Source organism: Hemicordylus capensis, chromosome 3, assembly GCF_027244095.1.
Source record: "Hemicordylus capensis ecotype Gifberg chromosome 3, rHemCap1.1.pri, whole genome shotgun sequence".
Lineage (NCBI taxonomy): Eukaryota > Metazoa > Chordata > Lepidosauria > Squamata > Cordylidae > Hemicordylus > Hemicordylus capensis.
This window is the reverse complement of record NC_069659.1, coordinates 168377733-168399787: the sequence shown is the minus strand read 5'-3', so window position 1 is coordinate 168399787 and position 22055 is coordinate 168377733. Positions and strand designations below refer to the sequence as shown.

The 22055-nt window shown below is 45.0% G+C and overlaps 1 protein-coding gene and 1 long non-coding RNA gene across 11 annotated transcripts in view; one reads left to right on the top strand and one right to left on the bottom strand.

Annotated features, from left to right (window-relative positions):
* The first annotated feature begins 629 nt into the window (after positions 1–629).
* LOC128350008 (uncharacterized) lies at positions 630–21086 on the top strand. 3 transcript variants are annotated; one of them, XR_008319110.1, is made up of 6 exons: positions 630–930; positions 5262–5381; positions 6298–6378; positions 11524–11571; positions 18637–18935; positions 20709–21086. It is a non-coding gene; the product is annotated as an uncharacterized LOC128350008 (long non-coding RNA). The 3 variants fall into 3 exon arrangements; XR_008319109.1 differs by having other exon boundaries at positions 19869–21086; XR_008319108.1 differs by having other exon boundaries at positions 18637–21086.
* Positions 5345–22055, bottom strand: part of TBC1D4 (TBC1 domain family member 4) — a 152457-nt gene continuing 135746 nt past the window's right edge. For all 8 annotated transcript variants that reach the window (XM_053307475.1, XM_053307476.1, XM_053307477.1 and 5 more), the window contains 4 exons: positions 16313–16472; positions 13009–13178; positions 11045–11221; positions 5345–7871 (listed from right to left, as the gene is read on the bottom strand). In XM_053307475.1, the coding sequence (XP_053163450.1) occupies positions 7659–7871; positions 11045–11221; positions 13009–13178; positions 16313–16472 (720 nt within the window). In that variant the 3' untranslated portion in view covers positions 5345–7658. The remainder of the gene's footprint in view (positions 7872–11044; positions 11222–13008; positions 13179–16312; positions 16473–22055) is intronic.

Below are 22055 nucleotides of genomic sequence, written 5' to 3'. Positions count from 1 at the left end.
CCCCGAGTGAGTGAGTGTCTGTCTCTGTACCCTGGGCCAGGGGGCCCAGGCCCTGACGTGAGGCCTGTCTCTGGCCCATTTCTCTAACCACTAGTGCCCCCCCCCACCTTTTTGGCTTCTATAGCTGGCTGTTGCTTTTAAATCTGGTTGAGTTGATAATTAGAGAGCCCTCAGCTCAGCAGCCACTGCCAAATGTTTTCATTTTATTCAGAGTTGTTGTTGTTGTTGGGAGAGTGTTTCCCTTGTTTTCTGGAGCAGGTGCTTTTCTTTGTTAACCCTATTCTTTCTGTGCTTAGCACACCACCTGCTTCATCACAACAGGAAAAAATGTAAAAAAACAAATTAAGGGGGTGGGGGTGCCAGTGGAGGGGTGGCGAGAGGAACCTTTCAGAGTAAAAGAATTGGTGCTTACCTCTGCTCTCGCCACACCTGAATGCTGCTTGGAGAAGCAGCATGCTGCCCAGCAACCCCAGTGGCATGTGATCACCTCCGCCACTCACCTGGCTTCCACGGAGCTGATCCCTTGCCCACGGCCAGGTGAGTGGCGGAGGTGATCCCCTGCTGCAGGGGTTGCTGGGCAGCATGCTGCTTCTCCGAGCAGCATTCAGGTGTGGCGAGAGCAGAGGTAAGCACCAATTGTTTTACTCGTAAAGGTGCCTCTCACCGCCCATCCACTGGCACCTTCACCAGCCACTACTGCCCACAGCTATTTTTTCCAAATCAGCCTTTTTATTTATTTAATCAGTGTTTATTTTGGTTTTTTGGGGGGGGGGTCAGTGAAATAGCTGGAAAGCTTTTCATTTTGCCCTCCCCCACCCTAGCTGTCTGTGCCTGCCCACACTGTGCCAGCCTGCCACTGGTCTGCAATTCCTTCCCTTATTTTTTTTCACCTGACCAGTGTGTGGGGCAGAAGATCACCAGGATGAGGGGGTAAGTGCTTTCTTTTGTTGCCCCCTTTGTCCCCTTTAGTTCTCATTAAATAGGGCCTCCTTTGGTTTGGGTGTGGGGAGGTATATTTTCTTTGTTTTTTCTTTACAGGTTGTTTCTTGTTTTTGCAGGTTGTTTCTTGTTTTCACAAGTTCCCCCTCAGTTGCGCCCATTGTGTTTTTTACTGTATTGTATTTTATTGTGATGTGGGTGGGTAGCTTTTCTTTAAACAGGGTTTTCTTTAAAGGGTCCCCACCCCAAATAGGGGTTTCTTTAAAATCCCCCCTCAATTATAATTTTTTACATTTTTCCTGTTGTGATGACTCCCATGGGGGCTGTGCAGGAGGATTCCTCAGATAAAGACCCAGAGCAGGGGGAGCAGGCTGAAACTCCAGTTGGCTCAACAGAGCCAGAGATGACAGGCTTGCAGGCCGCTCTGCCTCCTTCCCTCGCTCCCTCCTGATGAAACTTCCAAGGCCTCTGAAGGAGAGGTGCCCGCCCCAGATCCCCAACAGCAAAGTTTGGCAAAAGTACAGGCTCAGAGGAAGGAATGCCATAGGTCACAGAGGCTGGCCAGATCAGACCCAGCTGCAGTGATGGGCAGGGCTCTCAGCACTCTGCCTATTTAGAGCAGCCTTAGTTGAGTCTGTGCTAGAAACAACATCCATAGTGACCAGCCCTATCATGAGCAACCTTGACCCATGTGTTATTGTCTGACTCTGTTTCATGTGTACCCCAGATCCTGTGGACTTCCCAGTTTAGACCTCAGGCAATGTTTGTGACTCCCTTCTTCCGCGCAGGGTAGAAGGGGGGTGGGTGAGCACCAGCAGCCCCCCTAGGCCTTCTGTCACTCGAGGCCCAGGATGGCACAAGGGTGTCAGAGGCCACACAGAGCAGTAATGTCTGGCAGCATTTTGAGGTCCCTCAAGATGCCCCAACCACTGCTCACTGCATCCACTGCAGGGCACAGGTCAGTCGGGGCAAGGATGCTAAGCATCTGGGGATGATCTCCATGTGGTGACACATGCAATGGCGTCACCCGGATCTCCTCAACTCCGCTGGCAGTGCTAGTGTGCCTCGTGTGCCTGCAACTAGCGCTGACAAGGGCAGTGTGCCAGCTTTCATGAAGCAGGACACACTGCTAGTCAAGTGGTGGACGTAGTCATCGGTCAAGAAGCGCCCTAGTCACGTGGACCCACGTATCCTCACCTACCTCCTAGGGGAGATGATGGCCACTGGTGACCAGCCTTTTTAGCTGGTCAAGAACTCCAGCTTCCGCCAGATAATCCAGGTGCTAGCGCCGAACTACACCGGAACGTGGTCCCCTCCATGTACAGGTGGTGCAGGGAGCTCATGTCAGCCATGCTGTGTGCAACACCAGTGTGCATTTCACCACTGATCCTTGGAACAGTGTGAGTGGAATGCACACTGCTTTCTTGGCCCTGACTGCTCTCTGATGGGGTTCAGAGATAGAGGGGACCTCTGATGCTCCAGCACATCCCACACTGCATTTTGGCACAGTTGGGCCATCTTGCATGCGAAGACCTTGGATGCCAATCACACCAAGAAGGAGATGGCAGCCATACTCGGTCGCCAAATTGAGGAGTGGATAGGTGGGTTGCCACACCTCTCCTGGGGTTTCATTGTGACAGACAATGGATCCAATGTAACTGTAGCGGTAGAGTCAGAGTTGGGGTGTGTGGACATCCACTGCATAGCACATACGCTCCATCTGGCTGTCAGGAACACTCTTGGCCTCAAGGAGGTGAAGACATCCAGGGAACAGGGCCACCTCATGGTAAGTGCTCTTGCTGCCATGGCTGTGCTTGTGGACAAGGCCTTCAAGATTGCAGTCCATTTCCACTGGAGTGAGAAGTCCAGGCGCCTGCTTTGTGAGCGGCAGCGTGTCCATGGCCTTCCACAACTTCTCATCCCTATGGATGCAGATAGCAGGTGGAACACCACCTTCCTCTTGCTCCAGCAAGGTGGCCCTTGACGACCTGGTGAGGAATGAGGCCTTGGGCATGTGTGACCTATCCAATACAGAGTGGAAGCTCACGTCCGGATGGTGTTAGCACTCAAGTCGTTCCTATTTGCCATGAAGAGCTAGTGTGGCAACACAAATCCTCTAAGTTGGGTCCACTCGCAGCTCTCCTCCTGGAGAAACTGATGGGTGAACTGCGGACCTCGCTGACTATGCCAGAGGGGTTTGCTGTGGCTGAAAGGCTGAGAACTGGGGTTGTCGACAGGCTGGTCGATGAGTTGGGTAAAAGGGAGGAGTATATACTGGCTTGTCTCTGTAACCGACCATCAAGGGCAATGCTGTTTGCGCCAATGATTTGCCCAGGTGGATGGACCTCCTGGTCAATAGACTCATTGACCAGCCTGTCAACAGTGCTGGCTTGTGCAGCTGTTCCTTTTCCCTCAATGTAGGTGGCTGTTTGGGCGGGGGGTGAACTAGGAAGCCATGCGCTTCCCTCTTCACACAGGGGACATTCCGGCAATTTGAAGGGATCCGTGGGAGTAGGCAGATCTAACAGAGCGTTCTCCCTGCTTTACTCAATTGGGGAGTTGCTCTCCCGGCCCAGGTACTGGAGACGGTGTTTTCATGGGCTTTGGCTGCTTCTTGAGAAGTCCCGGGGGCTGCATGAGGATGTTGGGGCCCACCAGCAGGATGGGAATGTCCTCCTTGAGGACAACCATGTTAGGGCTTTTGGGCCTTCGGAGGGGGGAGACGGAACAGTTGTGCTTCTGAGCACATTGGATGGCGGGGTGGATGGTGGGCTCCTGAATGACCCAGTAGGGGGTTCTGGCCCTTCCACCTCCCTGGCACGGGCGATGAAAACCCAGTGATCTGTGGTGGGGCACTTTTGGCAGCATGGTGATGCGGCTTATTGGGCTGAAAGGAAGCTGCAGCCTTCTTCCCCTTCAGCATGAAACATGCAAAATGCCTGGCCTCTGAGGCTCCATTGGCAGGGGAAGGAGAGAAACAAAAGGAAAGCAAAGGGGGAGCAGAAATGTGGGGTCCCCCCCCAATGAAGTAGGGAAGGAGTGCAAAATAAAGCTGTGATTGAAAAAAAGCTGAAAATAAGATGTCAGTGGCACCACATCTACCATTACTAATGTGGAGTCTAAATTGTGGATGAAACTTACTTTATCTGCAAGAGGGACCTCATCTCCACTTCCTCCCCCCCCCCCAGCCCATTTCAGATGAGGGACCTCATCTCCACTTCCTCCCCCCCACCAGAGCCCATTTCAGCCTGCCATGCCCCCAATATACACAGAGGCTATTCTCATGACCAGCTAAAATCAGGCTAGGAGAGCCTAGTCTGATTTTGGCTGGTCGTGTAAACCACCGGGCTCACGGCTAACCCACTTGTGAAGTTCTCCCCTTAGCCCAGGTTAGCGGATCAAGTGCCCCGCTAACTGGGGTTCCAAGATCATGTGTTGCCGCGGCAACTCACGAGGAGACCCCCGACCGGGAGGCTAAAAAGCAGCCTCCCAGCTCGGGTGTCTCTCCAGCATGCTCTGTGCGCTTGCACAGAGCATGCTGGAACTCCCGGGGATCATGCAACCCTCAAACTCCCAAGTCCCTGTCTGCTCTGTGACAGAGCCAGCAGTCATGTGGGCGGCTGATCCAGCCACCCCGGGGAGGGCTTAATAATCACCTGCAAGGAGAGTGGGCTTAACCCACTCTCCGCGCAAACTCTCTGGAGGCGGGTCTCATCAATCATGAGACCTGCCTCAGAATGTCAATGTTGTACTCTTCAAAACCTATGTATGGTAATTGTGTTTTATACACACTTTATCTTCAGTTCCAGTCACCACACTATTCAGGACTCTCTGTTTTAACGGACTGAGCACCCTTACAACCTTCTGTATCCTGGCCTTTGTCCTGTCTCCTTCTGCATACCAGGATGTTTCCCTCCTAAATGTAACATAATTTCTTAAAACGCTACTTTAAAATCATCAATAATAAATCACATACACTCAATGCTATTTTTTTCCTTTCTGCTTTTTTTCCAGCCAATTATGTAAAACTTGAAATTTAGTCAGTTTCTGTATTCGGAGGACCCTCATAATGTGAGGCCCTAAGCAGTAGCTTCCTTAGCTTGTCCCTAAATCCGGCACTGTGCAGAGTCCATTTAGCTAATAAAAGGAAATTGATCTATCTTTCATGAATTTGACCAATCTCTTAAGTCATCTAAGCCAATAGCTATCACCACAGTTGTTGGCTGAGAATTCTGTCAGTCAATTATACATTGTGTGGGAATGTTTCTCTTTCTTAGTCCTTACTTACTAATTTAATTTAACTGGATGATCTTGAATTCTAGCGAAAGAAAAGAGGAAGAAACATCTCTGTTCATTCTTTCCACATACAAGATCTGTATTTTAAAAGGAAACCAGCCAGAGGAAATGCAGCAGTGAAATGACATTTATTGGAAATTCTCCAGGTGATAATGAACAAGTCGATATTAAGTCCAATGTAGGGTGAAACATTCTGTGCAAAAAATAAAATATTCAAACATGTGCCTAAACAACTCAATCACTGTAGTACAACCGCTTGACAGTTCCTTGGAATCAGTTCTGTATGCACAAGATTGCCTCAAATTGCTTCAAATGATGTTGCAAAAAACAGAATGCCATGACTTACATTTTTTCTCACCTGATCAACTGCAGTATTGTTGGAATTTCACCAGAATCCATGTGAGTTTATTAATTTGGTGAGAGGCAGCAATGGCAAGAAAAGGACACCAGGCACAATCTATTAGAAACCTCTTGCACAAATGAGATTACTGCAAGTTACAATGGTCTCCTATTCATTTACATGGTATTGTGCCCATGATAACTCCAATAATAATATCACCCAACAACAAAGTGGGGGAGGGGGGACAATGCAGCAATAAAACAGCAGAACAATGCTTGTTGTCCCTACATTTTGCTTGTTGCTTGCATAACACATGCTACAAAGGAAGCCTCGGCATCCTTCCCTCAACCTTCCCCCACCACACACGCATACAACGTGCATGAGTAAGACACTTGGCTGAATTTGGCACTTTGCTTATTATTAACAACCAATACTTGGAGAAATATGACAAATAATAATTGCCAATGAATGTTAATAGTTCAAGCATGTTCCAAAATGCACATTTCCTGTATATGACTGACTGGCTATTTTCATAGCGTAGTCAGGTCAAATTTTGATTTCAATGTCCAGTCTACCTGACAGAAGTTACCTCAAAAAACAATGTATCTTCGAAACTGAGCAGAGCAAGAGCTTATAAAAGGCAGAAGCTGCCTAAAGAGGAAACCAGTTTTATTGGTTAAAACTGCTATAGTTTTGAATCTGTTTTTCTTTTTTTCCAATAGGGTACTGCAGAACAGATATTTGAAGCAGAAATGTACCAATAGCTAGATCTGGATAACCACCTCTCTGCAGAGTTAACACAGGTAAAGCCTATATATATTCCATTGAGGCAAGTGCATCTTTGATGCATTAAAACATTCTACATATTTAAGAAACCCTAATGCTTAAAAATGTATCCAGTGCCCATGACCCATAAAAGAAAACAGCTGCATGGGGTTTGGCCCAGTGCAAAGGGGTGGCCCTTTAAACAAAGAGGGAAACCCTCACAAGTTTTCTTTGGCTCTTTGAAACCCCATAACCACCATATATTAAACTTCAGGACATGCCATTCCCATCTCTTATGTTCCTTTAGTGCTAAAAATACAGAATAGCAGAAGCATGCAATGCATCTGTTAATGGACCATATCATGTTAGACTGCAGGTATGCAATGAAGTGACCAAATGCTCCCCTGCATAAAATAATGCCTACACATACATAAATTATCATGTCAGAGGAAAGGCTATTCTAGAACCTTCTCTTCAACATGTGCAGGAAGTATTTTGTGTGGAAGAACATTTGATACACCACCTGTGGTCTGAAATGATATAGCCAAGCTAGATAAACCACATGGGGTTTCTGGTAGTCTGTTTCAACACAACATTGCACAGGTAAGAGGAGAGAGAAGAACTGCTTCTAGTTTTCACTTTCCAACTTCTTGAGGCATAGTTGGGGAAATAAGGCCTGGGCCACTTTTTGACATGCACATGAAATCAACTTGGCCCTTTTAACTCTCCTCAATAGTTGAGTCGGAGAATGACAGCAGGTCAAAAATGCTGTTGCACATACGCAGTTGTCAGTAGATTTCATTACAGGCACGTGAGAGCGTATGGAGATTTCCCCACAAAAAAGTTACTGGGGTGGGGTGGGGGGGGACCTTACACAAAACACAAAGAAATCCCCCACTGAATGGGAAACATGCTGTTCTTTGGAGGGGGAAAAGTTACATTCTGTTTTTCTTTTCAAGTATTAATCAATGTATAGAAATAGACAACATTTTCCTTTCAATACAGATCAATAGAACATTTTGAGGTTGACTTTAAGTCATCACTGGTCTCAACAAATGAAATTTCCTTTTTCAATCCTAAATATACAACTAATTGTCTTCATTAGATTCAGCTTTTTTTGCATTGCAATTTATGTACAGACATTACTAAAAATATTTAACCTGGGATTTGCATATCAAGATTTAAAAGGCCTCTCTGCTGCTATAAGAATCCCAGTACCCGTGTGAGGTGATGCAGATACATTTTACAGCAGCCTGTTCATCTTCCTTTTTCTTTATTGTCAGAACCATGTTGCCTGCAACTCTTTACTTATGGCTTTTTAGAATTTACTTGGGTTACAGTTTGCTTCCTTTAGCAGCTGCTCGCAGTCGGACAATGCTTCTGTTGGCAAGTATTTGCACATTTTCTCAATAGTCTTTTGATAGAGTGCCTTCTCTTGTTCCAGTGACTGGATTACGCTCTTCATTTTGTTCTCTCTTGCCAAGGCATCTTCCAAGTTGGATTCCACACTCTGGATTTTAGCATGCGCTGCCTATCCAAAAGTAGCAAGTGGGTAACTTTAAAACAAATCCCACTAAAGCGTAGAAAGACATAGCAACATCTAGCCTTGCACACATTTGAAATTATCTTATAATAAACTGATCATCTTTCCTCACAGGCCCATAGGAGCTATAAATGTTATTTCATCACAACTGTCCTCACCACAGCCTTGTGAAATAGGTTAATCTTATTTCCATTTTACTGACTAGAAACCAGGCTACAATGCACTGTCAGCTTATTTGATAGTTCACTGAGGTTGAGATTTAAACCAAAGTTGCTCACATTATAGTCCAGCACTCTCTACACTAATAATTCCCAAACTGCATGGTGGAAGAATACACGGAGAGTGGTGGAAGGTACACTAGTATGCCATGAGAAATAAGTTGATAGGCTCCCAAGTCCAAAGCAGTGTATCTGAACCTTTTAAGTAACAAAAATCCCCTAACTTCTGAAAAATTAAAGCACCACCTCAATGTTCCAGTGGACTCCATATGGAAGAAGGGCTGTGTTTAAGGGGCCAAGGGAATAGGGACAATGGAGCAGGGAGGGGCGAGTGTCCCTTGGCCGCCAAGGCACCCGCATACTCAGAGCAAGCCCCTGCTCCTGACCCTCCTGCACCCAGCTGGCAAAGCTGGCTGGGCGCATAAGGCACACCCCTATCCTTCCCAGCCAGAATTTCACTGAAACACTGGCTGGCTCGGGACTGTTTTTCTTTCCTTGCCCTTAGTGAGGCAGAAAAGGGAATAACTGAGCATTTCAATGAAATGCTGGCTGGGAAGGATCCCTAGTGGTCACTCCCCCAGCGTCCACACCAGATGCAGGTGGTGTGGTCTGTGCCAGGATGGGGCTATTCAGCCCCACTGCAAAGTTTCCCCACCCCAGTCAGCAGTTTGTTGAATAGCTCACTTAGGAACATAGGAAGCTTATTCCCATATACCGAGTCAGACTATTGGTCTATCTAGCTCAGTATTGTCTTCACAGACTGGCAGTGGCTTCTCAAGGCAAAGGATCTCCCAGTCAGTGATTCAATGAACTGCTGGCTGGGGAGGGGAAACTTTGCAGTGGGGATGAATAGCCCCATCCTGGCAGAGCACACCACCTGCATCTGACATAGATGCAGGGGGCATGGGTAACATGCACGCAGTAATCAATGAAGGGAGCCACTGGCAGGACCTTGTCTCCCAGCTGCTGGTGGGCTCACCATGTGCCTGGACACCTATCTAATCTAGTGTAAGTAGGATTACCATCTTTTATACCAGGGGGCCACAACTCGAGTATGTGCAAGAGCCAGAGACGATGCTGGCCAAAGCTAGGGCAAATGAATCCAGTCGCACGCAAAGCATAGTATGTCAAATGGTTGCTGGCAAATAAAATGTTGTAGTGATAATAAGGATCTGAGGAAAGACAAGGTCTCACTTAGAGGAACCGTTGGGATGGTGGGCCTTTCCTAATAAGGGGGAAAGCACTGGAAAATCAAAACAAGAGGGCCAATCCAGAGGACTGGGTGGGGTCTACACTCACAGCCACTTGCAGAAGAAGATAAAGTGGTGGTGTTTTTAATTGTTCTGTGCAAAGAGTGCCCCAAGGAAGCAGCTGGCTGAGAAACTGCTGATGAAACTTGGCATACTAACTTGGCAAAGAGGCACCTTTTCACGTGGTGATTCTCTTTATTTAGCAGGGGGAGAGTAACTGGCCTTATCCACCCCCAGCACAGTACCTCCAGTGACTGTTGCTGGTGTCTATCTTATGTTTCTTTTTAGATTGTGAGCCCTTTAGGGACAGGGAGCCATCTTATTTGTTTATATTTCTCTGTGCAAACCGCCCTGAGCCATTTTTGGAAGGGCGGTATAGAAATCGAATTAATGAACGAATAAAAAGGTAGGCCACAGCCTGGAGGCAGGAGACAGCAGGAAAACCCCTGCCTGTGAGTAGTAGGATAGCAAACCGTTTAGTTAGATACATGAGAGAAGATAGTTTCCTGTATTGTGTTGCTTGAATCTGAGTTGCCTGGTTAATGGAAAAAACTGCGCTCTCTCAATTTCTCACAATCTGCTCTATGAAAAAGTCAACTGATTTTATTGTCTACCTTTTTCTTCTAATATGCTAATAAACCCTTGTTGATGTATACTACTCTTCATTTTGGGTCTGCCTTAGCCATGTGTCTCTGGAGGTCTAGGGATGCTCAGACCCTTCCAGGGTGGGTCTTGACACTTTAACCACCCCCCGAAATGGTAAAGAGAGAGTGGTTTTCCCTACATCAAAATAAAGTGGATGGCAGCAGCCTATTTGTAACTCCCTTACAGTCAAGGATTCACCCCAGTTAACCTGGAGGAGTGCAGGAAAGGGAAGGGGATAAGGAGGGCCTGAACTACTCCTCTGGCTCTGGTAGGAGCTTTGACAAAAGTGCTGTGCATTACATGGCATGCCAAATTTTTTGCTATCATTTTGAGAGGAAGGGGCAAAATAGAAAAGCAGATAAAGGTGAGAGAATGTAAAACTAAATTCTAGGTAGTAACCAGCAGCAAATACCAAGCAGCAAAGGGAAGCAGGCACTTTTCCACGCATCTTCCTCACTAGGTTTCTCCCCCTCATCCCACACTGCTGCCTGTGCCTCATGTATCCCTCTAGGAGGTACACATACCCAGTGCTGAGAAAATATGGTCCAAAGCATACCCAGCCAACTGCTTGCTTTGTGCAACTCTCCACACAGATTTGGAAATGTTCTAGCACTTGAGTCTCTTGATTTTACAGAGTAGCAGGCTGTCTGACAGCCAGCAAGGGCATGGGTCTCTATGCATTTTGCTACCTAATCTTCAGTGCCAAACTAAATATTCAGCAGAAAATCTGTGTGCTTGCCAAACGTTTAAGGAATTGGCAGGGGGTGGGGATGGGATTTGGAGGACCCAAATGCTGGGTGGAGGAGTTTGGCCCTTTCTGTGCAATCCCCTCCCCCTGTCACAGCAAACATGCGAACCCGCATCTGAGAAGAGAGGCTAGGTCAGGGAAGAGTACAAGGAAATAAGTGGGGGAAGCTTTCTGTCCCCCATCCCATGCTACTCTTCTCCCAACTGTACCCTCCATTTATCACTTTTTAAATATGCTGAAGAGATCTAGATATCTTGATCCACACATTCTGCAACATCTAGCTTGGTAGTAATGGTTTACCTGCAGTTTCTCCAGGAGGTCCATATTCTGTCGCTTCAGCTGACTATTTGCCTTTTCAAGTTTCTCAGGAGCCTCACCATTATCACAGAGATTTGAATTTTCTTGTAGCTCATCCTGTAGAACATGATACTCCACCTCATATGCATGAAGCTGTTTGGAAATATCCATCTCAAATACCTACCAAGAAAAATGCAGACAAGTTTACTTTTGAGAGGATCGTGTACTGATGCATTTGAGTAAAGAAAGGAAGTTGTAGGGCTAGACTGAAATGCCCAACACTTACCAGCATTCCCAACTACCCACCCAGCCCCTTCGAACAATTCTGTGCAATGAAAGAATTGCTATGTCCGAAGTTTCTGAATAAAAAACAAAAAAGGCTGCTGCCTAGCTAGCAACAACTAAGAGAAACATTGCTGATTCCGATTAGTTTTGCTCCTTCACCCCAGTCTCCCCATCCCTCCCCAAATTTATCATTTCAGCTATCTTGTCATCCAGCCCCATTCATATTAAGAGGTGCGCGTTCTCAGGTAAGAGCTTTCATTTCAGTAGTTTTCTCACACACTGCTCCATGAGTCAAGGGGGTTTTGGTACTCTCCTGGGCAGGAGCACTCTCAGAGAAGAGGGCACTTCTCAATAATTACAGCCAACTAGAGTGGATGAGCCATATCTGTAAACTAGAGCCAGCTGCATGTACACTCCAAGATGGACTGTGTCATCCAAAATGGAACCTGGGAGTATTGGGATGAAGAGAGGTCTGTTGGCTCATGCAAAGGTTATCTTGTAGAGATCAAAAGTCTATGAAAGTAGGATAGCTCTGAAATTTTCTTGACCTCAATCTAGTATGCTTGGTGTTATTTAAAGAACTCAAAGAGATCAGAGGTTTCAAGAGGTAACCAATTACTGTATTTACCTGAATCCAAGACTAGTTTTTTTTCCTTGATGTTAGAAATTGGGGGATTGTCTTAAATTCAGGGCCCTGTTCCATTTGGAATAGTAATAAGCTGTTTGTAATCTTTGTTTTTAAAGGAGTCACCCTAAATTCAGAGTTGTCTTATATTTGGGTAAATATGGTAGTATTTTTTAAAAATCCAATTTAAAAAATCCAAACCAAGTTAGTCATAACTAACTGTCTGATTAATTTAAATGGTGCTTATTTATGACTCACTAGTCTGGTTGTTGCCCATTAAACAGGCAGAAAAAAGAACTACTGTAGCCCACAAAGATTATACTTTTTCAGGAGGCTCCTCACAGCCTATTGAAACATAGTCCAACCAAGGGATTTCTTAAACTATGCTCACATCAGCTCCTCTGCCCACCCCCCACATCAGCAGGAGGCCTTTCAACAGTTCCAACTCCTGCAAACAATGCCTGACAGAGGACATGTCAGTCATAACTGACATGGTTAGAGCGCTGGACTAGGACCGGGGAGGCCCGAGTTCAAATCCCCATTCAGCCATGAAACTAGCTGGGTGACTCTGGGCCAGTCACTTCTCTCTCAGCCTAACCTACTTCACAGGGTTGTTGTGAAAGAGAAACTCAAGTATGTACTACACTGCTCTGGGCTCCTTGGAGGAAGAGCGGGATATAAATGTAATAATAATAATAATAATAATAACAACAACAACAACAACAACAACAACAGCAAAGCTCTAGGTGGTGTACAGGCAGTCTATGAAATGAGTCTAAAAACCTGTATTCCAATATATTAAGTAACAGTAATAGAGCCCTTTATATGTGTTTCACATAATTTATCTTGTAATCCTTAGAGCAACTCCACAAGATAGGTTGGCATTATTTCCCCCATATTGCAGATGGGGGTCATTCGCCTAAGACCACCTACACAGCAGAGGCATGATTTAAACCAAGATTTTCCTGATTCTTAGCTCAGTCTTTTAGCTACTATGGTACACCAGCCCTCAAGTGCTATACTGAGATACTATATGCTAAGTAAAAATGAGAATTACTTGTGTCATAATCTTCTCCATCTGAGGCTTTGTCATGTCTGGGAGAGTGTTTTTAAGAAATTCAACAATATTCTCAAAAGTCTCACACATTATGATGCATTCCTCTTGGCTGCTCAGCAGACTTAGTGCTACTTTAAATATGACTTCTGTTCCCTGAAGAAAAATAATGTCTGGAGAGGGAAGGCAAAATGTAGATTAGATTCTCTTTCCAATTGAAGATACAATTTCATCCATATTGCTAAGTAAACAAATAATGGTATTTACAACTTAATGTATTTGAGGAAGGGGGAAATGGAGAAACAAAACACATACATTTGCTCTCTCATGACAATATCCACTCCAACAAACAACACTTCACAACTGACATACAGCACACACATTTTAATACTCCATGTCAACAAAATAGTTTGGGTCTTTCCATGTAAAGCCAAAGCAAGACAAATGGTTTGGCAAGCACTGGCCAACCTTCATCCCTGGCCCAAGAACACAGAAAATTAATAACACCACAGCCATATGATTCTGTGGCTTCCTGGAAGAGGAACATTTCATAACTGACATAGAGTACATCAATTCAAAAACTGAAAACATAATAAAGATGTTTTCCAAAAGGGAACTGTTCTACTACCAGCTCAAAGGAAGCATCCAAACCTCCATAATTTATCCCAAAAACATTTTGTTCAACATACAAGTTATGACAGAATGCCCTTAATTAGAATTAGCATTCAAAACTAAATGTCAAATTATTTGACTTTATAAGAGAATATCTCTAGAATTTCAGCTTGTGTGTTTTTTATGCTAAGATTTATTTTTGTAGTCATTGTTTCTTATATTGTTTCAAAGGAATTTGATCTATTGCTGAAATAACATATAAGAGTTAGTTAACAGTGCAGTAAGAACAGCCCTGCTGGATCAGGCCCAAGGCCCAGCTAGTACAACATAGGGTGTGCGAGCCAGCTTGGTTCGAGGCGGGCTTGATGCCAAACTGGCTTGGCTCAACAGGTTCAGGGTTGGACTGGATCAGCTCTGGCAAGTCCAGGCTCGAACTTAACCAGGCCCAATTTGAACTGAACCACTTTAGAACTCTACTGGTAAAAGGAGAATACGGTGAGGATTCCCCTTTACCAGTAAAGGGGCAGGGGCTCCCCTAAGCATAGAGTGGGTGGAAGGGGAGTCAGTTAGTACTTATAAATACCAGAATCGGTGGTGGCCACAGGAGGGCGCCCCCCCAGTCTCCCCAAGAGTAGCCAGGGCTGGCGTCAGCCTGGTTTGGGCCTCCACGCATGAATGGAGGCCATTGTGGTGGCCTCTCGCATGCATGGAGGTCACTAAAATGGCCTCCACGTGTGCATGGAGGCCCGAACTAAGGTGCCAGCAGCCCTGGCTACTCTGGAGGAAGCTGGTGGGGGTGGGGGGAACCTCCGCTGCTGATAGTACTTCTAAGTACTAAATGACTCACCTCCCACCCTCTCTAGGCTTAGGGAAGTCCCCCTTACCCCCTTTACCAGGATTCCCCTCACTGGATTCTCCTTAATCAGTAGAGCACCTGACCAGTTCAACTGGATCCAAAACACGACCTGGCAAAAACGGTACTGTGCACATCTCTAGTCCAGCATCCTGTTTCACACAATGGCCCACCAGATGTCTTTGAGAAGCCCACAGGCAAGAGATGCGGGCATGCCCTCTCGTGCAACTGGCATTTAGAGGCATCATGCCTCTGAGGCTGATATAAGGTAGCCTATAGCCACCAGACTACCAGCCATGGATAGGCTGATCTTCCATGAATTTTTCTAAGCCCTTTTCACAGCCATTCAAGATATTGGCCATCACCATATCCATAGACTAATTATGTAATGTGTGGAAAAGTACTTCCTTTTGTTGGTCATAAATTTCCTGGCCTTCAGTTTCATGGAATGACCCCTGGTACTAGTGTTGTGGGAAAGAGAGAAAAATTTCTCTCTGTCCACTCTCTCTACTCCATGCATAATTTTACATACCTCTATCATGTCTCCATCCCTTAGAGCAGAGATCCTCAACGTTGGGCCCCCAGATGTTCTTGGACTTCAACTCCCATAATCCCCAGGCCCAGTGGCCTTTGGCTGGGGATTATGGGAGTTGAAGTCCAAGAACATCTGGGGGCCCAACATTGAGGATCCCTGCCTTAGAGCATGGGACCGTTCTGGAAAGAGCACCTGCATGCTTGCATACAGAAGGTTCCAAATTCCCTCCCTGGCATCTCCAAAACAGGGCTGAGAGAGACTCCTGCCTGCCTGAAGTTAGAAAAGCCACTGCCAGTCTGTGTGAACTAGATGGACCAATGGCCTGCCTCAGTATAAGGCAGCATCCTGTGTTCCTCCCTGCAAACTAAAGAGCCCCAGATGCTGTAGCCTTGCCTCCTAAGGAAGATACTCCAGGCCCCTGATCATCTTGGCTGCCCTCTTCTGCACCTTTTCCAGTTCTATGATGTCCTTCTTAAGATATGGTGACCAGAACTGTATGCAGTACTCAAAATGTGGCCGCACCATAGATTTGTATATGGCAGTTGACAGTTGGCTGTCCAATGACAGTCAAAATGAACAGAAGATATGAAGGTGTGCAATGAATCCTCATAGGGATTCATTAGGAGGAAAAGTTATTATACACCAAAGAATCCAAACACTTGAAAAATAGTGACCGCACATTGCACATTTTGCTCCACAACTCCACGTCTACAGGTTTAGAGCTTAGCTTAAAAAAAAAAATGAAAGCCATGTTAGCGTTATGATAGGGTGACTTTGAATCCCCATTATTTCCTGTGGCAGAAATATACCGAATCATTTTAAAAAATCATTTAAAATCAACCAAGTGCCCCACTGCCTTGAAATTTGGGTGGCAGGTAGCAACCATGGGAACCTACCCACCACTCAAATTTGGTGCCCCAGGACCTTTATAAGTGGTCCAAATAAATCAAAACCTGAATAAAATAAAATCCAAATCGAATCCCGGGTGATTCGGAGATAGATTTGGACACAAAACAAATCAGAGGTGATTCGATTCGAGCACAGACTGAATAAAAAAAATCAATTCATGCACATCCCTACTATGTAGTCAAGTCCCCATGCATTCAGCACATGTCTGTGCAAACAAATGAGATCAACAGATTTAAAATTGCTGTCAATTTCCATTTAGGCAGATTCATCAGCTCAAGTAACAACTAACATTCACTCTGATAATGAGTGAAGGGATTTTTTTAAAAAATGACTACCCTGAGGCATTGACCAGTCCTCAGACATTGCTCAGTTTGTGACTGTACTAAAACTATTCTTACCAAACACCCTGGCTACAAATCCCAATGGAAACTGTGAGGCAAATAATGTAAGAAACCAGGGTGCAGCATAAAGGCTAGGGCTGATTTCATTTTCTTCTAGATGGTTATAGAGGTCTCTGTGATAGTCATGGAGAAGCCTTGACAGCTGGTACATCTGAATCTATATCAAAATAGGGAAAAGGAAAGGATTAAGTACTTTTCAGGCTCTTCCTAATCATTTCATTATTCTTCTCTCAGTACTGGTTAATCCTCTTTGTCCCTGTTTAAATAAATTTATATCTCACCATTCTTTAACGCATTACAATTTGTTGTAAACCGCCCAGAGACAAACTAACAAATAAAACCCAAAATTGCCACAAATCCAGCCCAAAGTCTGCAAGTGCACCATTCGATACATTCATCCCACCATGACTTTGAATGTGTTTGCCTGTAGTCTACTGAGCCAAGCAGGAATGCAGGCCTGACTCAAGGTCACAGCTATCTCTCATTGTCTGAAGTTGAACCACCTGTGGCACTCAGATTGCTCACCCATGTTTTATCAAGATGAGAAGAATAAATGTTAGAAGGGTCTTCTTTAGTGATCTTCTCTAGCCCTAGCCAGACATTGCATTGTACAAGTGCACAGATGTCTGTACACTCATACATGTTTTTGTGTGAATGACTGTACCTGTGTTCATTTTACAAGTTAACCTGGGCACAAATGAATTGTACAGATAGGAACTGTATTGCTGTCCCTATGTTAACAAATGTGTGGATAACTGTACCTGTGTACACTTATATGAGTGTTGAACATAGCACAAGTCAGCATTATTCGCTGCTGACTTACTGCTACCAAATATGATCATGGAAGTAACAATGCATGCTTGAAAGGTAATTTGGACTATTCACTAATAATGTCTCCATGGTAGATTTGTTACCAAGGAACCACTGGGGAGCTAATACTCATAAGCTAAGGAAGTCTCCAGTTCAAATCTGATCTCAACTAGAAACTTGACAGGTAGCCTGTAGCTAGTTAGTTTCTGTCCGTCCCCCACAACCCCCCATCATCGGCAACACAAGGATAATAAAGATCTATATTACACCATTATAAATAAGAATTTCTGAGATAATGTGTGTGAAGCACAGTATAAAAGTGTGGAGACTGATCATGGATCTCCCACATCACATATTGTTTAGTTCTCAGATATGTAAGATGCTAGGCCTCACAGACTGACTAAAGGTTTCAAAATTATTATGATACTTTCTCACGATCTAGCAAAATTTGGTACAACATAGCCTAAGACGAGTTTGATTTCTACATCCTGAAAGAGCGGAACATCTCTTCCTCAACAGGCCATGTGTGTTCTGCAAAACAGCTTATTCTGCACTAGTAAGGATGCAAATGTAGAGACATTGCCCAAGACACTTTGGCTGACACCCAGACTAAAGTAGCACATGTGCAGTGTTGCACACTAAGGCGGTGTGGGTGCTTGTGTGCGGGGTCGCAAAGCCCTGGGCAACATATTTTCAGATGGCACAGAATGCTTTAGGAAAGGGAAGATCAGCAAAAAATTGCCCTTGCCCCACCCTTGCATGTGAGTGCCTTCACTGCTTCATGAGTCTAGATGCGTATTAAAACACTTTGAAAACAGGGCATTTTACATTTAACAGCTGGTTAAAACTCGGGAAACACAAGCCCTATTTGCACATTATGTCCAATACTCATATGCGTGTACAGAGACACAGATCTACATACAGGTACAGAAGTACACTTTCTATCTGTATCAGACATGTACCTACAATTGAACAAAGGGAGACAAATGTCCCTGAGGAAGGCCCCCGAGGGAGGGGAGCCTACTGGCTTGTTGATAGCCTGCTCTTTGCTCTCTCTTGCCCTTTGTGACTCTCTGAAGAAGGGTGGGGGGAAGCAGGGGCCCATCTTCACTTTTTGTCCCAGGGCCCACTCCAACCTTTCTGTGCCCCAATCTGTACCATGAATCTGAGGGGCTTGTACATAGGCCCCTCATTCACACAAAAACGTGCATGAGTGTACTGTACACTCATTACTGTTCAGCATAATGTTTGAACAGGGCTAAAGTTTACCTTGTACACATCAGTACATCAGAACTGTGTACCAAAGCATAACTAGAGATAGAACATTGGACCATGGGAGTTACAATGCACTTTGACACGCTTATGAGACGTGTGTGGGTGCACGTGCATTTCTATGAGTAGCCAGGAATGTGCATCTTTGCTTGCAGAATGCATGCTTCACTTACTATTAATTGTGTTATGCCCTCTTTCATCATTTTTAGTGTCTCAAATACTTTCATCTTTCCTCACAGGGAATGTACTCCAACCTCACCATAATTTAAACCCTTCACCGATCATCTGCAACGACTCTCTGCAACAGACTCTCCCTCCCAAATTGTGCATTTGTCTGACTGATTGCCAGTCTAAGCACATTCCTCAGTCTCCTCTGAACAGAAATGAGAAGCAGGGAAATATTGATTAGCTGCCAAACCTTATTACATTGCTAATGGAGACTTACACTTAAGAAAGAAGCCACTATCAAGTCAGGAAACAGCTTGTCAGACCAGCAGCCTGATTCCATACAGGTTTACTTACTTCCAAGCAGTGATAGGTAATCCTCCTTGGGCTCACTTAGAAGCAGCTAATTTGGAATGAACCCAGACTGGGCCCAGATTAGCTCATTTTAAATTTGGGCCCATTCCTCTGTGGTGCTCCTGACTGAAAACTGGAAACATACGCTCGGGAGATTCCCTTCTACCCCTTTTGAGCCTCCCATTCCTTAGGAAATATGACATAGATTAGAAGGTCTCCAAACGCCCTCCCCACAACCCTACTTTCCCTCTCCAAAACATACCTGACAGTAGTGAAAAGAACTGTCATTAAGCAGCAGCAACACTGTGAGTGTCAAAGCCTCAGGGAACTATATTCTCCAGGGTCCTTGACACCTACAGTGCTGCTGCAAGGCTGTCCCAGGAGGAGCAGCACCTGCCCTTCTTGCTGCCACCACTACCAGGTAAAATTTCCATCGACAAGGGAAAGAGGTATGCCAGGGCTGAGCTAACTGCAAGCAAAGCCTGAATTCCAGAGAACTTTGGGCTTGGCTTGTAGTTAGTCTGAACTCCCCAATCCCAAACTTCAGCTGCATCATTTCTTCCAAAAGTAAATAAGATTGTAGCCTTAGTTACTTTACCTACACTTATGGGTTGCAAGCTGAGAAGGGTTGGGCAAAAATCAGAACGGGTTCCAGACTGCAGGTCTCTGGGCAATGTGGCTCAGGAAGACCTCTTAAGTACCAGGGGGAACAAAGGAGTGTGGGGCATGTTGAATAAGAGTCCCCAAGCCACAACAGGGAACTCTGATGCTCTTTTGCACCTGGAAGGATCCTATACCAAGAGAACACCAAAAGGGCAGTGCTGGCTCTTGGTCCCTAAAGTGACCTCAACAAATATCTGATCCCACCAACCCCTGGCAATGGCTCCCAAAATTATCTGCATAATGGATGACTATTTTTTTACATTATTATTATTATGGTGTCTTTCCGCAGGAATGAACCAGCATGGAGCAGAACTAATATTTTTTGAGAACAGCTCAAGGAAGAAGAAAAAACACTGCTACAAAACTCTGCTTAATCTAAAAACAGATATTTTTATTCCCAAGTTATTTTTTGTTTCCTAAAAAAAAATAAAAACAGAAACAGAAGATTTTAAATCTAGATTTGCATATGTACAGAGAGATAACATCATAAAATAAGAATACATCCAGATTCCAGAAGAACATCAGGTTGCTTACCTGTACTATAGTTCTTCTAGTGGTCATCTGTCCATCACACAGTTGGGCTTCATTTGGAGAGTGAAGGTCTAATCAGGAGTTTGCAAGCTTTTTCTTCCCTCTCTAAGTGGTAGCTCCTCCCCCTTATGCCTCAGAGGTCACATGGCTAGCCCTTACCTCCCTAGTTAAGGAGTCCACCACTATGACATATACTCTGCAGTGGGGAGGATGGGTGGATGTGTGCATGGACAGATGAACACCAAAAGAACTACAGTGCACTAGAGTGAGCAACCTGATGTTCTTCTGGGTTGTCTCCAGGTAGGGCAGACTAAAATAGTGTACGGCTGAAGTAAGCATCTCCTCTTGCTCTCATATTTAGTGCATAGTGACAAATAAAGGAGATGGGGTGGCCCACGTAGCGGCTCGATATATGAAATCCAAGGACAAGCCTCTGTAAAAGGCCATAGATGTGGCTAGAGCACGAGTAGAATGTTCCTTATCCGATATGGGGGGGTTGTACTCCTGCCCCTTGGTATACAAGTTTGATCGCCTGTACAATCCAATTAGGGATGGTAAGGGAGGAAGCCTGATGTCCTCTATTTTTTCATCACCATAGGGAAGGTGAGGTTCTGAAGGATGAAGTCCTGCTCATATAAAAGGTCAGTGCCTTGTAGACATCCAGGGAATGCCAGTGCCACTCATCCTCAGTGGTAGGATTGGGAAAGAAATGTTGGCAAGGTGAGCAACTGAGATCTGTGGAAAGAGGAGGCCATCTTTGGGAGAAAGGAGATGTCCAGATGCAGAGTAACTTTGTCTAAATGGAAGGTTAAGTATGGAGGATCACATCGGAGGGCTCATAGTTCTCCAACCCTTCAAGCCAAAGTTATTGCTACTAGGAAAACAGTCTTATAAGACAGCAGGAGGAAGTCACAGATAGCCAAAGGTTCAAAAGGTTTCCATGTCAAGTTGGAGAGGACTAGTGGGAGGTCCCATGGAGGAGAAAGGACGGGGTGTCTAGGTAGGTGTGGCCTAGACCATTCAGGAAACATTTCATCTCTGGGAGGGTAAATAATGAGGAATGGTTAGGTTTTGTCCAATAGGCCATAATGGCCACTAAATGAAATAAAAGCCAAACAATCCAGCTTCTTTCATTTCAACAAATATGAGAGGATTAACAGCAAAGGAGATAATGTCAGGTCAGGTGAGTTATGATCTCAAGAAAATTGAAAAAATCTTTTTCATTTGGACGTAGGATGTGAGAGTGGAAGGATTCCTTGATGCAGAAAGAATCCTTATAATGTCCATTGAACAGGAGGATGGATCTTCCATGGTGTCAGACGCAGAGAAGTGGTGTCTAGGTGGAACAACTTCTCCTGGTGCTGTGTTAGAAGCAGGGCCGTCCCTAGGGGGTTGCAGGGCTGGGGGCAAATCAGCATGTGAGGGGCCTCCTTAACATTTCATATCATTACAAAAACATATTGTCTGATGACATACTGTGTAAATAGTGTGAGTGAGGGATGGGTTTTTTTGGATATGATCAACCAGCTTGGACATATAGTGCATTTGTAAGGGGGGAAGTTAAAAGCACAACACAAGCCCCTTGCTTCACAGTTCTTACTCAGAAATTCTGGATTGCAAACCAACTTGATCATAGTGCATGCACAAATAAAATAAATAAAGTTTATTCATCTGTTTACAGTTAGCCTTACTTTCATATACATTTTATTCTTCCTGGCAACTTTACTACAGTAGGGGAAAATGGATTGACCAATTCATTTCAATATTCAGAGCTCTCCCACTCTGCCCTACATCTGTGCTCAATATCACAGCCCTATGCCAAGTCATTCCAGGGGATCTAAAGGGTGGGGCAAAAAGTTGGGTGCTTTTACCTTTTATTAAGGCAAAAGGCAGATTCTACCACATAGGGATGGAATGATGGTCCAAGGTGGGGCTTCAGTACCAG